The sequence below is a fragment of the Panicum virgatum genome, chromosome 4K (assembly GCF_016808335.1).
Source record: "Panicum virgatum strain AP13 chromosome 4K, P.virgatum_v5, whole genome shotgun sequence".
Taxonomy (NCBI): Eukaryota; Viridiplantae; Streptophyta; class Magnoliopsida; order Poales; family Poaceae; genus Panicum; species Panicum virgatum.
The window spans coordinates 9,363,819-9,377,447 of NC_053139.1; the positions used below are offsets into that span (position 1 = coordinate 9,363,819).

Here is a 13,629-nt window from a genome sequence, read left to right on the forward strand (position 1 = left end):
GTTTGAAAAGTTGAGGGAGGTGAAGTACCCGGTTTCATAGTTGCGGGAGGAAAATCAAACTTTCGTGATAGTTGGAGGAGGTAAAACAGACTTTTTCCATTCGATTATAATAACCAAAAACAAAAAGGCCCGGCAACAACTTTTTGCGGATGCAGAAAAGAAAAGAAAAAAGAATGCCACCATTAACACTTCACTGTGAATTGTGATGATTCATTTATAAACCCTTAAGCCCATCCTCCACGCTCCTCACAACCACACTCCACTCCCTGCCGCCTCTTGCTCTCCACAGTCCACTCTCTGAGCCTCGGCTTCCAAAGACAAGCAAGCAAGCAAGCATGTCGAAGCTTCTTGCACCGGCAGCGCTCCCGGCGCTCTTGCTGCTCGCGCTGTCCGCGTGCGCGACGCCGGCGCGCGGCGGCGACGACTACACGGCGTTCGTGTACGCCGGGTGCTCGCAGGCGCGCTACGACCCCGGGTCGCAGTACGCGGCGGACGTGGACACCGCGCTGTCGTCCCTCGTCAACAGCGCCGGCTTCACGGCCTACGCCAACTACACCTCGCCGTCGGCCGCCACGGGCCTGGCCGCCGTGTACCAGTGCCGCTCCGACCTCCCCGCCGCCGTCTGCGAAGCCTGCGTCAAGTCCGCCGCCTCGAAGCTCTCCTCGCTCTGCAACGCGGCTGCGGGCGCCGCCGTGCAGCTGCGCGCCTGCTTCGTGCGCTACGGGAACGACTCGTTCCTGGGGAAGCAGGACACGACGGTGCTGTTCAAGAAGTGCGGCGGCGAGAGCGCTGGCGACACGGGCGTCGTGGCCATGCGGGACGCCGCGCTCGGCGCTCTCGTGGCTGCCTCGGCGCCCGCCGACGAGGGCTCTTACCGGGCCGGCGCCGCGGGGTACGTGCAGGCCATGTCGCAGTGCGTCGGGGACCTCAGCGCCAAGGCGTGCTCCGACTGCGTCTCGGCCGCGTCCGCGCAGCTCAAGGCCGGCTGCGGGTTCGCCTCCGCCGGGGAGGTGTACCTCGGCAAGTGCTACGCGCGCTTCTGGTCCAATGCCGCCGCCGGCAGCAGCGGCGGCGGCGTACCGGTCGGAGGTGGCGCCGGCGGCGGCACCGGCGCCAGCAACGGCGTCGGTGGCGCCGGCGTGGGAGGAGCAAGCAATGGATACGCGTACGGCGGATTCGTGCCAAATACCTACGGCCAGCACGGTAAGGAGCTTACACTCATTCTTGTTGGCGTCTACCGCACTGCGCCTTTTCAAATGTGAATTTTTATCTTTTTATTTCACGAAAGAACTGAACTGTTTGCTATGAATTCATCATGTTGAATTATATGTCGTTTCAAAGTACACGTAAACTTGCTATACATAGCTTAGTGTAACCGTACTTTTGATCCAGTATATTCTGATCTCATGATGACTACGTTTGGTTCATCAGCTCAGAAATCTAACTTAGGAATTGTTTAGATCCAAAATTCAAAATTTTAAAAGAACGTTGCAGCACCTGTATGGAGAATTAAATCTAGACAAAATAAAAAATTAATTGCACAGTTTGCTTGTAAATTGCGAGCGAATCTAATGAATCTAACTAGACCGTGATCAGACACTAAATTACTACAGTAAAACTACAGTAGACATATGCTAATGACGGATTAACTAGGCTCATTAGATTCGTCTCATATTTTTGTGATTAGTCTATGTTTAATACTTCAAATGTGAAAAGATTTCCTTTCAAATATTTTACACCGTGCATCTAAACGAGGTCTCATGTTCTAAACCATTACTTTTGTGATCGTGATCAGTGCCTAGCAAATGCAAGGTTGCTTTGGCCCGTCAGCCGATCCAGCCTTTTGAACTGTTTGCTATGAATTCATCATGTTGAATTATATGCCGTTTCAAAGTACACGTAAACTTGCTATACATAGCTCAGTGTAACCGTACTTTTGATCCAGTATATTCTGATCTCATGATGACTTCGTTCGGTCGTTCATCAGCTCGGATATCTGAACTCCGAACTCATGTTCTGAACCGTCAATTCTGTGATCGTGATCAGTGCCTAGCAAATGCAAGGTTGCTTTGGCCAGTCAGCCGATCCAGTCTTTTCTGGCCTTTGATGATTGATGAGCAGCGTGCATCCTTCCGGTTTCACCGTTATCTCGATCCGTGCACCATTACATCGTTCCGCACGTAGATTATATTTCTGAAGAAATAAACCACGTTGGCCCGTGCGCCGCAGCTGGTCCTGAATATTTGTTGGATCTTGCACACCACAACTGGACCATCAAGTGCTGCCCACTAGCACCGCAATACGCGTACGGTTATCACTTTGTTTACACTAGGCATTTACTGGAAATAGTCCTTTTACGTCATCGTGTCATGATGGGTGCACGAATGAATACTGTTTCTTTTAGGACTTCTAGACTTGTAGTTGGAGCATTGTTTAGTACAGTGCCAAAGTTTGGTACTTCTTCTCTTCAGGTTTAATCAAATTATAGAGAAAGATTTCTTGTGAATGCTAGCTATTTTCTTTTTTTTTCCTTTTGTGAAATGAATGCTATAGCTATTATATTTTCGATTATAGCACAACACAAAACCATGTGCAGATTTTGCATTACAAGGAATTGAACATAGGGTCTAAGAGCATGCATAACAAGACTGTTCACAAGCAACTGACCTGAAATCAACTATGGACATAGATCCCTTTTTCCGTAGCTAGAAGATCAAATTTGGGCAGTTGGCTACATGGTTAGGAAGTGACGATACAGCTGAAAGGTCCAAAAACTTGACTAATATTGGCTTACTGCCACCCTCTCTCCCAGCAAAATTTGCTGCGATTAGGGGTTTCAATGTAGCATGTGCAGTAGAAATTTGGCGTGCATGGCTGCAGCAATGTAGATTATTGTAGCCCTAGCCCCACATTTCTCTATAATCTCTACTACCAGGGTGTCAATTATGAGGGTACCAGCAATCACCCCGATAGTTCCGATCTACTTGTCCCTCCACAATTTTTGTATCACCTCGATCACATCATATAAACAAACACTTGAGAATTCGGCATTTCGATTTAACAGAGAACATGTTCTTATTAGCAATGTTACAGGACAGAAAAGTTCAGTATTAACCTTTTTCTTATGCAAAAAAGTTGAACACTAACTTGTGGTCCGCATGTTCTGTCGTGTCACTACGGTATATGCAATGGTAGATGTATCTAGTTACAATCAGTGTATGTCCAAACTGTGCAAAGGTATCTAACAACCAAAGGAGGCCAAAAGGGCTTTAATTTTTTTTCGTCTTTCACTTTCGTCTGCACTTTTAGCTAGGCACTGAAGTGGATTCGCTTTCCTTGTGTTCTTAACCTTGCTCTGAGCCCCAGCAGTGTATCACAAAGCGCATTCAAAATGATCCAGCTTTGCATCATTGGAATCTGAAGCACAGCAGAGGATATCTCTGGTACCCCACTGTGTCCCAGTAGCAGTGTACTGCATCCCAGCCCTTTTCTGCTTTTGGGGTGTAGCTTTAACCTCCTTTCTACCCACTTTGCACAAAGCTACAGCTAAGAATCTAAGATAGGAGTTTTATCTAGTGGATTAGTCTGAGTTTTATCTAGTAACAGTTTGCTCCTCTTTTATATCTGTGGCAATGTTCATCAGATGAATCCGGGAAAACCCTTGCCATCATCATCGGCCTCGTGGCGGCGGTCGCCATTGTCATCGTCCTCCTCTCCTTCGTCCGGAGGGCCAGCGGTGTCGGCGGTAAGATTTATTTACAGCAGCCCCAAACTGTCAATTCTTTGATTGACGCATCTGTTGCTCGATCGTGTCCACGGCTGACATTCATGGCATCTCTCTTACCTGAACTTACTGCATTCTTTTACCTGAAACCTATACAGGCAAAAGCTAAGAGCGAGCATGCAGCAGGATGGTCACGACTCGGCTCCAGATCGGATCGGTCGGTGGCTTTTTGCTTGAAAACCGCTTTAGTCCATCTGCATCTTTGTATCTTTTAGGGTCTCTTTTGTCCTCCTGTCATTATCGGCCGAAGCAAAGGGAAGCCATGCTGAAACGACGCAAGCTGAAAGGCGTCCGCTGTGCAGAAACGTGGAAGGGGAAGATTCCAGCCGCTACCAACTCGTACCAGCCACTAAGAGAAACATATTCACCACAAAAAAAAAAGTTATGTGGCTTCTGCTCATTATATATATACTTATATATATATTATTGCATTGATGTCATCGATCTCTTACAGTTGGTGATGATGTGGATTTATTATTATATATGTATACTATTGTTAGTATCTTTGAGGTAATTGGCTGCTGGAACTTTGTGTCCTTGAGAATGGCATGGCATATATTTCATATAATACATTGATTGGTATGGAGGTTGAGGAGCTGAATCATTTTTCAACTTTTGTGAGAGCGACAATGGTTGCCATCATGAGGAGTTTGTACGAAAATGGATAGCTTGTCTAAGTGCTCTGCTTAGTGCTGTGTTACATCATTGCTCAAGAGTGTGGGTACGTAGGGCATGAAAGTTCATTAGCGGCTGGATGCTAGAGACTAGAATTAGTATTTGCTAAAAGGAGTACGTGCTTACGAGCACAGCATCACTCTCATTCGTATGTGGTTGTTTTCCGAGGGTACCTTATCTTTTTTTTTTGTCCTCTTAATCGAAAAGTGATACATGATGAGTATGCGATGCCGTATAAGACGCTTAAGGCAGAGCAATGTACTTATCCTATAGGTAGGACAGGAGAAGAAATTACTTCGTGACGGGAGGGAAGACATTTGGAATTTTTAAGTATTCTCAATGACCTAGCGTATTTGAAGTTTACGTTTTCTACTCAGGAAAACAGATCTCCTTTTGTCATGCGTAGAAGCCACCTAGGTCCCGTTTGGATACACTTATAGTCCGCTTACCGATGAAAATAAGCTAGAATTCCACCGAAATGCCATAATTATTTTTTGCTTACGTGGGAAGCTGCTCACCTGGGAATCGACGAAACAATGTGTTGTCCGATTTCCTCCGACGCGGATCTGAGCCGGGGCCGTCTATTCCTCGCTCACGCAAGTGGGAGCTGAGACATCGCTGAAGATGGCTCGCACTGCTCGCCCCGCCCCCGCCATCTTCCCTATCTCCGGCACCTCCTGCGGCCGGATCCACCGCACGGTGCCGCCCCCTTTCGATAGAACCCCACTCCCTCGCCGGCTGTCAAGCCGACAGCCACCACTGCAGATCGGTGGCGGGATGCCGCCGAACACCGCCCCGCAACCCGCCACCGACGTTGGTCTTCCCTGCTACCCTCCCCCTTCTTCTAAGTCCGGCGGACACTACAACCCCAGCGACCTTCCTCACCTAACCTCGGTGCCAACTATCATCTGGAGCTCGAGGTTGAAGAACAATGCATGGACCTACCTGAAGCAAGGGAACCTCGCTTTTGTGATAGCACGCATGCGAGAGGAATAGATTTGAGCCCACATATCTGAGAATCGAAGGGCATTTTCCTTGCCTACCCCCACCACTCTCCTTGGGCCGACTCATGCTCATGCTCCGGCAGCCCTGCTGCTGTGCCGCCGCTATCCGGTAATGGGTCATGATCTTAGTGGTTTCTTCACAATCTAAGTTGACTATAACTCAAAATTATATAAGATTAGAGCTTGGTCTTTTTAAAGTCCGACCCTTAGATTTTTAAAACCAAATTCTAAGACCCTTTACCACCCTTAAGTCTGTGCCCCTGCAACCCCTGCCGCCGCCAGAACCGCGTTGTCCACCGCTCGGCCCCCTAAATGGAGCCGGCTACCCCTGCTATTGGATGAAGCTCCAATACATGGTGTGTGCCTGCATTCTTGCTATCTCAGTTAAACTTCCAACCACCCAAAGTTGAAACAACATAGCAGAAGGCTAGAACCATCAACATTCACTAGCTAGCGAGCCGTTGTGTCAATGTCAACGATAATATGGAAAAAATGTTCAAATGTGCTTCTTTTTTTAGTTTTTTTTTAATTTCCGTTTGTCAAATTATATTTGACTCTTGCATCTGTATCTTCTCGTCCCATCATCAATACCTCATACGATGTATGTCTGCTGTTGAGCCACTCTGTTGTGATTTTCGAAAAGGGTAAGAACGCTCTTCTTTCTCTTCTGAAATACTAGTACTAGCAGTAGACGAGCCTCTTCGTATCGAGCTCGATCCTTGGCGAGAGCTTACCGCGAGCCGAGTTCGAGCTTGGCTGCAGGCTCGGCGGGATCTCAGGCTCAAATCGACCTCGGCTCGTCTCGGGGTGCTATCGAACTTCGACCTCGGCTCGGGATGCTATCGAACTCCAGATTGAGGTGGTAGTAGGCTCGCTCGAGCCCGGCTCATTGACGTCGTTTTTTCTTTTTTATATTTAAAAAAATCAAAATTTCAAAAATATATATTCGTTTTGGAAAATTTCAAAAATATACCCCGGTCGCCCTATGGGGACGACAGGGCTAAAATGTAATTTTTTTTCTTCAAATTTGCAACGAAGTCCCTGGAGAAAAAAAAGACGGGGCCTTTCGCCCATCCCGCGGGCGACCAGTGGGCCCAGCCTACAGGCGCGCCAGGGGGGCCGGCCGCCCCCCCCGGGCGACCGGGTCAGGCCACCCTATATAAGGCCTCCCCCTCATTCCCTACTCATTTGACCTCAAAAAATCCACCAAAAATCCAGAAAAAGAGAGGGGTGAGGAGAAGGGAAGCGGCGAAGCTCTGCCGAATTCCGCACTTGTGATCTACCGGTAACTTCCGTCTAAATTCGTTGATATTATATAACAATTTAATTTAATTAGCAGATTAGCTGAATTAGATTTGGTGCTTTAGAACACTGGTTTAGTATTACAATTTGAGTACTATTACAGACTTTTTCAAATAAAATAATTATACATTAGAATAGAATTATGACAATACCTTATTGATATTGCAGTATAAGACCATAGAATTATGACAGTACCTATATTTTCACGCATCGATTTGGTATACGATATGTGCATTGCTTAAATCATTGTTTGTTATTTGGCGCACCACACTATAGCGCCAATGTCTTCGTCAGGATCAACCTACATTCCGTGGAGCAAGTGTAAAGCCACCGTACCCAAAGGAATTGATGTGACAATGTGCTTCTGCGGTTCGTTATGAAAGTTCATGCAATCTGAGGTTTTAGGAGATGACTACGGCATGAGATTCTTTATGTGTGAGAACTACGAATACGATCCACCTAAGCGATACGGCAAAGACCGGGCCAAGGTAGCAGGACAACATACGCTATTTTTCTCTGTGACCTAACATTGAGTTATGATTCTAACTTTTGTTGGACAAAGTCTCCTCCGTCTCTTTGTGATTTTATGCAGTGGTTCGACACCGTGCAGTCGCAGCATACAAAGGACATTGTGGAACAAAAAGCAAGGTGGGCTGCAGAACGTTGGCGCCGAATGAAACACGAGGAACAGCAAGAGGAGAAGCGCAAGAAAGAGCAAGAAGAGATCCGCAAGAGGATGGAGGAGGTGGATCGTAAGGCGGCGGCCGAACGTGAAGCTGACATGGAGAGAAAGCGAGAGAGGGCACGCCGTGCGAAGGAAGCCGGGCCCGAAGCAATTAGGAAGGGCAAATATCCTAGGTGCACTCAGTAGAGTAGTATTATGTAATCTCGGTATTTTACATTCCATAAGGCATGGTAGGTTTAGATGCAACAAGAAATTATCTTGTCGCGTGCACATGCCACTGCAATTAATTGTTTATGTTTTAAGTTGAGAGTTTAACTCTGTGTGTTGTAACCTTACCATTAATTTGTAGTTGTAGCCGGGAATCTATGAAATCTTTGAACTTGTCCTTAATATTTTCGGAGCTTTTCATGTCACTAGAATACTAAAAGGCACACATTTTATTAATATAACGATAATAATTAAGAACTAAGAAATACATCGGGGTCTGCTGCTAAAAAGCACACATTTTCATGTCACTAGAATACTAAAAAGCATCCGGAGACCTCACCTGTCGCTCAGGACGCGAAAGGGGCTGCGGTGTCTGATGCTGAGAGATACCAAGAGGTGCTCCTCCTAGCTGTGAATACCCCAAGCACCACCTGCAATTAGAAAGCAATGCAGTGCTGTGAGTCTGCATTGCTTTCTGCGAAGGAAGTCGGGCCCGAAGCAATTAGGAAGGGCAAATATCCTAGCTGTGAAATACATCGCCGAACGCAGTAGCTGGACCGTATCCTATTTGTGATATTAGTAAATATGTAGGAACACTTAATCTAATTTTAAATAGATTTCTACGTTACCTACAGTTGTGTAGAATTGCGACGTCGGCCCGTGCACGGTCGACGGACACGGGAACGACGAGGAGGCTTGGGACGACCAGTGGCTGTCTTCGTACTGCACACGGCTTCCCAAGTTAGCGGCCGAGATCCCGCCGACGATGATGACGACTACACGCTCGAATAGCTCAAAATAGGAACCATCGTGTTGGAGGCCATGGTTTGGGGGGCATGAAGTCATCCATGTCGTCATCCCAGTTAACACAATTTGGTGGTTGAGGTGCTGCAGCATGACTCGATGAACCTCCAGGCATTTGTTCTTGCGCAGGCCAAGTACTATCACTCGAAAATCTTATCCACCTCTTTCGTTTAGTTTGCGGCATAAGTCCACCGAATATACATACCAATTTACAGAAATTTGGTATCGTTTTGTTAATCAACTCCGTGTCCTCGGGGTAACCCTAGCATATAATTAAAAAAACAATGTTACTATTTCATAAATATGGATTCGAAATGACGGACGGGATTACAACTGAATGAGAGTTACCTTAATGTGCATCTCATACACCTCTGGCCTCATCCATATCTTACAAGAACTTTGTAAGAATCCAATGATATTAGGATGATTCGCTAGTTCACATACTCTCATTTATATCTTCCGATGTTCTAGCAGGTGTCCCTTTACATCTTGCGTCGTAATACCTCGAAATAATGTGAAATCTTTAAACTCTACTATTTTGGACAACACTATCTCTATCGTACCATCCGCTAACGGATCCAATTTCTTACTAATAACAAGATGTGTCATGATATCAAGTATTATACTAGATTTTTCTTCGGTCCATACAAATCCTCCACAATTGGAGGCAGCCATTGCCTTATACTGCAATATCAATAAGGTACTTTTATAATTTTATTCTAATTCATAATTAATTTAAAAACAAGTCTGTAATAGTACTGAAATTGTAATACTAAACGAGTGTTCTAAAGCACCAAATTTAATTCAGCTAATCCGCTAATTAAATTAAATTGTTATACAATATCAATGGATTCATACGGAAGTTACATGTAGATCAGTAGTACACAATTCGGCAGAGCTTCGCCGCTTTTCTTCTCATCACCCCTCTCTTTTTTTCTGAATTTTTAGACTCAAATGACAATGGGAATGGCGGCGAATAGCGGCCAGGGCTTATATAGGAGGGGAGGGACCCTGTCGCCCCCCCTCCAACGGGCGACAGGCCCCCTGCATTTTTTTTTTTTGCCTAGAGACCTCCTTGCGAATTTGAAAAAAAAAAATTACACTTAGGGTCTGTCGCCCTATGGGGGCGACCGGGGGTATTTTTGAAAACATACATATATTTTTGGAATTTTGATTTTTTTAAATATAAAAAAGAAAAAAGCGCCCTCGGGCCGCGGGCCTTAGCCCTCTGGGCCACATTTTTTTTTGAGATCCCTCTGGGCCTCAGGCTAATCTCTGCTTCTTTCCCCTTCTCTCCCTTGGTCTTCCTTCCCTGGCGGCGCCGACGACTGGGGCGAGCGGCGGTCGTCGGCGCCATTCGTCACGTCTTAGCCCAGCCCTTTGCCGGCGACGAGGATCCGCCAGGTACGACGGCCCCTTCTCTTCTTCCGCTGCGCGAGGCGGAGCACCCCAAACCCTAACACAACTATTTCTGCTGCATAGATGGATTCTCTTGCGAGCTGAGCCGATTGATCCAGTAGAAGGAATGGGGCAGAGGATGGAGGAAGAGGACAACGTGGTGCGGTCGCTGAAAGACCTCCCGGTGCAGAACCCCCCCGGGGAGAAGTTCTCGGCCGCCGACCTCACCTGGCTCAAGTACGCGAGCTCCGAGCACCGCTGGGACGACGTCGCGATCATCCGTTACGACCGGTTGGAGGCCTTCCTCAGCGGCGAGAGCAGCAACCCCGAGTGCCCCACCCGCTTCCACATCGAGCGCAGCCGCAAGCGCGAGGAGGGCAGCCTCAGGGAGTACCGGAGCGATGACTACCTCTTCCACAGGATGTATGTCTGCTCTGCTCGGCTCAAACTCATTTAGTTTATTCCTTGATGATTCTCAGCAGTAGTTTCTAATGTTGATAATATGTAATTTTTTGTTGAAATTCATTTCAGATATTGGTGCTCATTTGGCCCTGAGAACTATGGGGAGGGAGGGACAATCTTGCCTAGCAGAAAGTTCAGGCTCAACACGAGGAACCGCGCTGCACGCCCACAGTCGATGCGAGGCTGCACTTGCCATTTCTCTATAAAGCAGCTGTACGCCCGCCCTGCCCTGCTGCTCGTCATCTACCACGAGAGGCGCCATGTCAACAAGTCTGGCTTCATATGCCATGGGCCCCTCGATAAGGATGCCATCGGGCCTGGTGCTAGGAGGTTGCCGTACGTTGGGAGTGAAATCCAGCAGCAGACCATGTCATTGATCTATCTTGGTGTTCCAGAAGAGAGCATTCTGCAGGCACATATAGAAGGGATACAGCGTTACTGTAGCTCAGATGCCAGGGTTGATAGCCATGCTTCACAGTATGTCCAGAAGCTTGGGCTGATCATCAAGAGGTCTACACATGAGTTGGATCTTGATGATCAAGCTAGCATCAGAATGTGGGTCGACAGAAATAAGAAATCAGTATTCTTCTACCAGGACTCGACCGACACGGATGCATTCATTCTGGGAATTCAGACAGAATGGCAATGCCAGCAAATGATGCGCTTTGGTCATCAGAGCCTTTTGGCTTCTCATTCCTCATTTGGTGTAAGCAAGCTAAAGGTATTACAGCAAGGCAAATTGTTATTACACAATCTTTCATATGATGTGATTGATTTCTTCATACGTTGGTTTGGTATAAGGCTGTTTCGTTTGACAGTCTACTCTTTGCTGCAGTATCCATTGCACACACTACTTGCATTTGACTTAATGCAGCATGCTCTTCCTATTGCATGGATTATAACCCGCTCAGTTACTAAGAAGGATACCCTGAAATGGATGAGGGCACTTACTGATCGGATACACTCTATAGATTCCACCTGGAGAATCAGTGGGTTCATCATTGACGATCCAGCTTCAGAGCTGGACCCAATCAGGTATGACATCGATCTTATCTTCATTGATGAAACCAATTACTTCTTAATTGAGCTGTAGCTAGTTCTGCATTCTTGTTGATGTAAATGTTTTATTTCCCTTGTTCCAGGGATGTGTTTGCCTGCCCAGTTTTGTTCTCTTTGTGGCACATCAGGAGAACCTGGCTTAAAAATATAATGAAGAAATGCAGCAACATTGAGGTACAGCGGGAAATTTTTATTCAACTAGGCAAAATTGTGTACGGTATCTGGAATGAGAAAAATCCCATGAATGCCCTAGAGCTGTTGTTTCAAGACTTTGTTGATCAAACCGCCTTCATGAAATATTTCAAGTCATTTTGGGTTCCCAAATTGGGTAAGTATTTCAGCCATCTATTATCTTATTATTTGGCCAACAAACGGATTCTCCACGTTCGCTCTCAAGGCCTAGAAATTCTCACGTTAATTGGAGAAAAATAGAAAAATAAAAATTACCCACCACTGCCATTACGATAAAAATTAGCCTAAAATACCCCTGTGCCTAATTAAAAATCACCCACCAATGCCATTATGAAAAATTAAATATAAAATATCATTTAGCTATGTATCAGTTACAAATATATACTATTAATAAAAGCTAAAGCTAACAACAATCAATCAAAATAAAATGAAAATAAGAATAATTATCTGCATAATATTATTAAAGCTCAACAAATCAAATTGTTATTATAGGTAGATCATAGTTGAATTGTTTTAATCAACAATAAGACATAATTTACGATAATGAACAGGATGATGTATGGTAAAAAAATAGTATAACTTTTAAGTAAGGATACAACGACATGCAAATTTTTGAATTTTCAATACTAGCCGCGCAAATGCGCGGGCTATACGCCTAGTTTGTAATAATATACCTTGTCATGCAAATTATCACGTAAATGATAATAAAATTCCTCCTATGGTAGAGATGTGGATCGACTCCATCAGAAATCTTCCATTAGCAAGTCAGGAATCATGTGGTGCCATTGAAGCTTACCATTTAAAGCTGAAGGCTAAAGCATATGATGATGTGCTGCTGGATGGTCTCCAACGAGTAGACTGGTTAGTGCACAAGCTCACAAAAGAGCTGCATTCGAGCTACTGGATCAATCTATTTGCAGATGAGAGCGGTTCATTTCCTGAGGTGAAAGCAGAGTATATCGCATCCACTTCATGGCAAAGGGCATTGCAGATACCTGATGAAGCTGTACACTTTGACAACAACGAACCTCATTCAGCCAAAGTGGCCAGCCAGAAGGATCCCAGTCAGATGTGGACAGTATGGAATCCTGGTTCTGAATTCTCTCTCTGTGATTGTTCGTGGTCAATGCAGGGTAACCTGTGCAAGCATGCTCTAAAGGTTAACATGATGTGCGGGGCGCGCAAGGACTTCCAGCCCTCGCTGTCATTGCAGTCGTTTCAGCGTGTCCTGCTTGGTCTGTGGCAAAAACCAATGGACGATTCATACTCACTCGACCTGTCAGTAGCATTGGTCACACAAATGCAGGAGAGGATCCAACATGTAGCCGAGCTTGCCACCTCCAATGGCATCGCCCAAGTTGCAGAGAAATTGCCAATCCAATGGACAAGAAGAAGGGGGAGGACTGCCGCCAAGCGCACCAGCCCAATCGTTCTTCCTCACTCTAACAGCAGTTTGCAAAGAGATTCGAAACCAACAAAGAACAGGAAGAGGAAGAGGTTGTCTACCTTCTCGGGATAACAATGTGCTGCCTCCCAGAGTCATATTGTGGCTCCTCTTCGTAATTAGACGACTAACTGTCTTCTTTTCTTTATTTTTTTCTTGTGTTACTTCTGTTCTGAGTGAACTTATGCTCCTACTTGTGAGTTGTAAACCTAGGTCTTGGATGATATCAGCTTCCATGTTCTGGTCCTTCCTAGTATTAGTAATAACATACTCCAGTATTATTCAGGCAGTAAAAGGAAGCCCCTGGAGCAGTTTCTCTTGTTCCCGCATGATTTTGCGATTCGGTGCTATTCGCTTCGCCTCAAGTTTCCTGATGCAAGCCTTGCTATATAGAATTCTTGATCTGCGCATTCATCTGGTTCTGATGCACAGAGTTTGTAATTTGCTAGTTCCGAAGTTTGGTTAGCGCAATGTGTCCTGTGTTCAAATTTTAGTTGAAGTTCCTGTTATTAATTATTGAAGTTTGGTTAGAATGGGATAATCCACTACTGACATTATTCAGAACATAATAGCCATGATGATCCAGAAGCTTCCCCATTGCCCCTCGATCTAC

The 13,629-nt window shown here is 45.7% G+C and overlaps 2 protein-coding genes across 3 annotated transcripts; both read left to right on the plus strand.

The window, feature by feature from the left end:
* Nucleotides 1-232: 232 nt before the first annotated feature.
* Nucleotides 233-4,328, plus strand: LOC120702956 (plasmodesmata-located protein 6-like). The gene is made up of 3 exons (XM_039986954.1): nucleotides 233-1,203; nucleotides 3,644-3,745; nucleotides 3,883-4,328. The coding sequence occupies exons 1-3, from the start codon at nucleotides 336-338 to the stop codon at nucleotides 3,891-3,893; spliced, it is 981 nt and encodes a 326-aa protein (XP_039842888.1). The 5' UTR covers nucleotides 233-335; the 3' UTR covers nucleotides 3,894-4,328.
* Nucleotides 4,329-9,760: 5,432 nt separating this feature from the next.
* On the plus strand, nucleotides 9,761-13,408 carry LOC120702957. Of its 2 annotated transcripts, XM_039986955.1 has the most exons (6): nucleotides 9,761-9,865; nucleotides 9,944-10,282; nucleotides 10,391-11,042; nucleotides 11,157-11,356; nucleotides 11,464-11,708; nucleotides 12,298-13,091. In XM_039986955.1, exons 2-6 carry the CDS (start codon nucleotides 9,987-9,989, stop codon nucleotides 13,089-13,091), a joined length of 2,187 nt encoding a protein of 728 aa, XP_039842889.1. In that variant the 5' UTR covers nucleotides 9,761-9,865; nucleotides 9,944-9,986. The 2 variants fall into 2 exon arrangements, with proteins under 2 accessions (XP_039842889.1, XP_039842891.1); XM_039986957.1 differs by lacking the exon at nucleotides 9,761-9,865 and having other exon boundaries at nucleotides 9,987-10,282; nucleotides 12,298-13,408.
* Nucleotides 13,409-13,629: the final 221 nt, after the last annotated feature.

Coding starts and splice junctions, on each gene's coding strand:
- LOC120702956 (XM_039986954.1), top strand. CDS start 336: ATGTCGAAGCTTCTTGCACCGGCAGCGCTCCCGGCGCTCTTGCTGCTC. Junction 1,204..3,643: donor AAATACCTACGGCCAGCACG/GTAAGGAGCTTA, acceptor AATGTTCATCAG/ATGAATCCGGGAAAACCCTT.
- LOC120702957 (XM_039986955.1), top strand. CDS start 9,987: ATGGGGCAGAGGATGGAGGAAGAGGACAACGTGGTGCGGTCGCTGAAA. Junction 11,357..11,463: donor TCAGAGCTGGACCCAATCAG/GTATGACATCGA, acceptor CCCTTGTTCCAG/GGATGTGTTTGCCTGCCCAG. Junction 11,709..12,297: donor ATTTTGGGTTCCCAAATTGG/GTAAGTATTTCA, acceptor CTCCTATGGTAG/AGATGTGGATCGACTCCATC.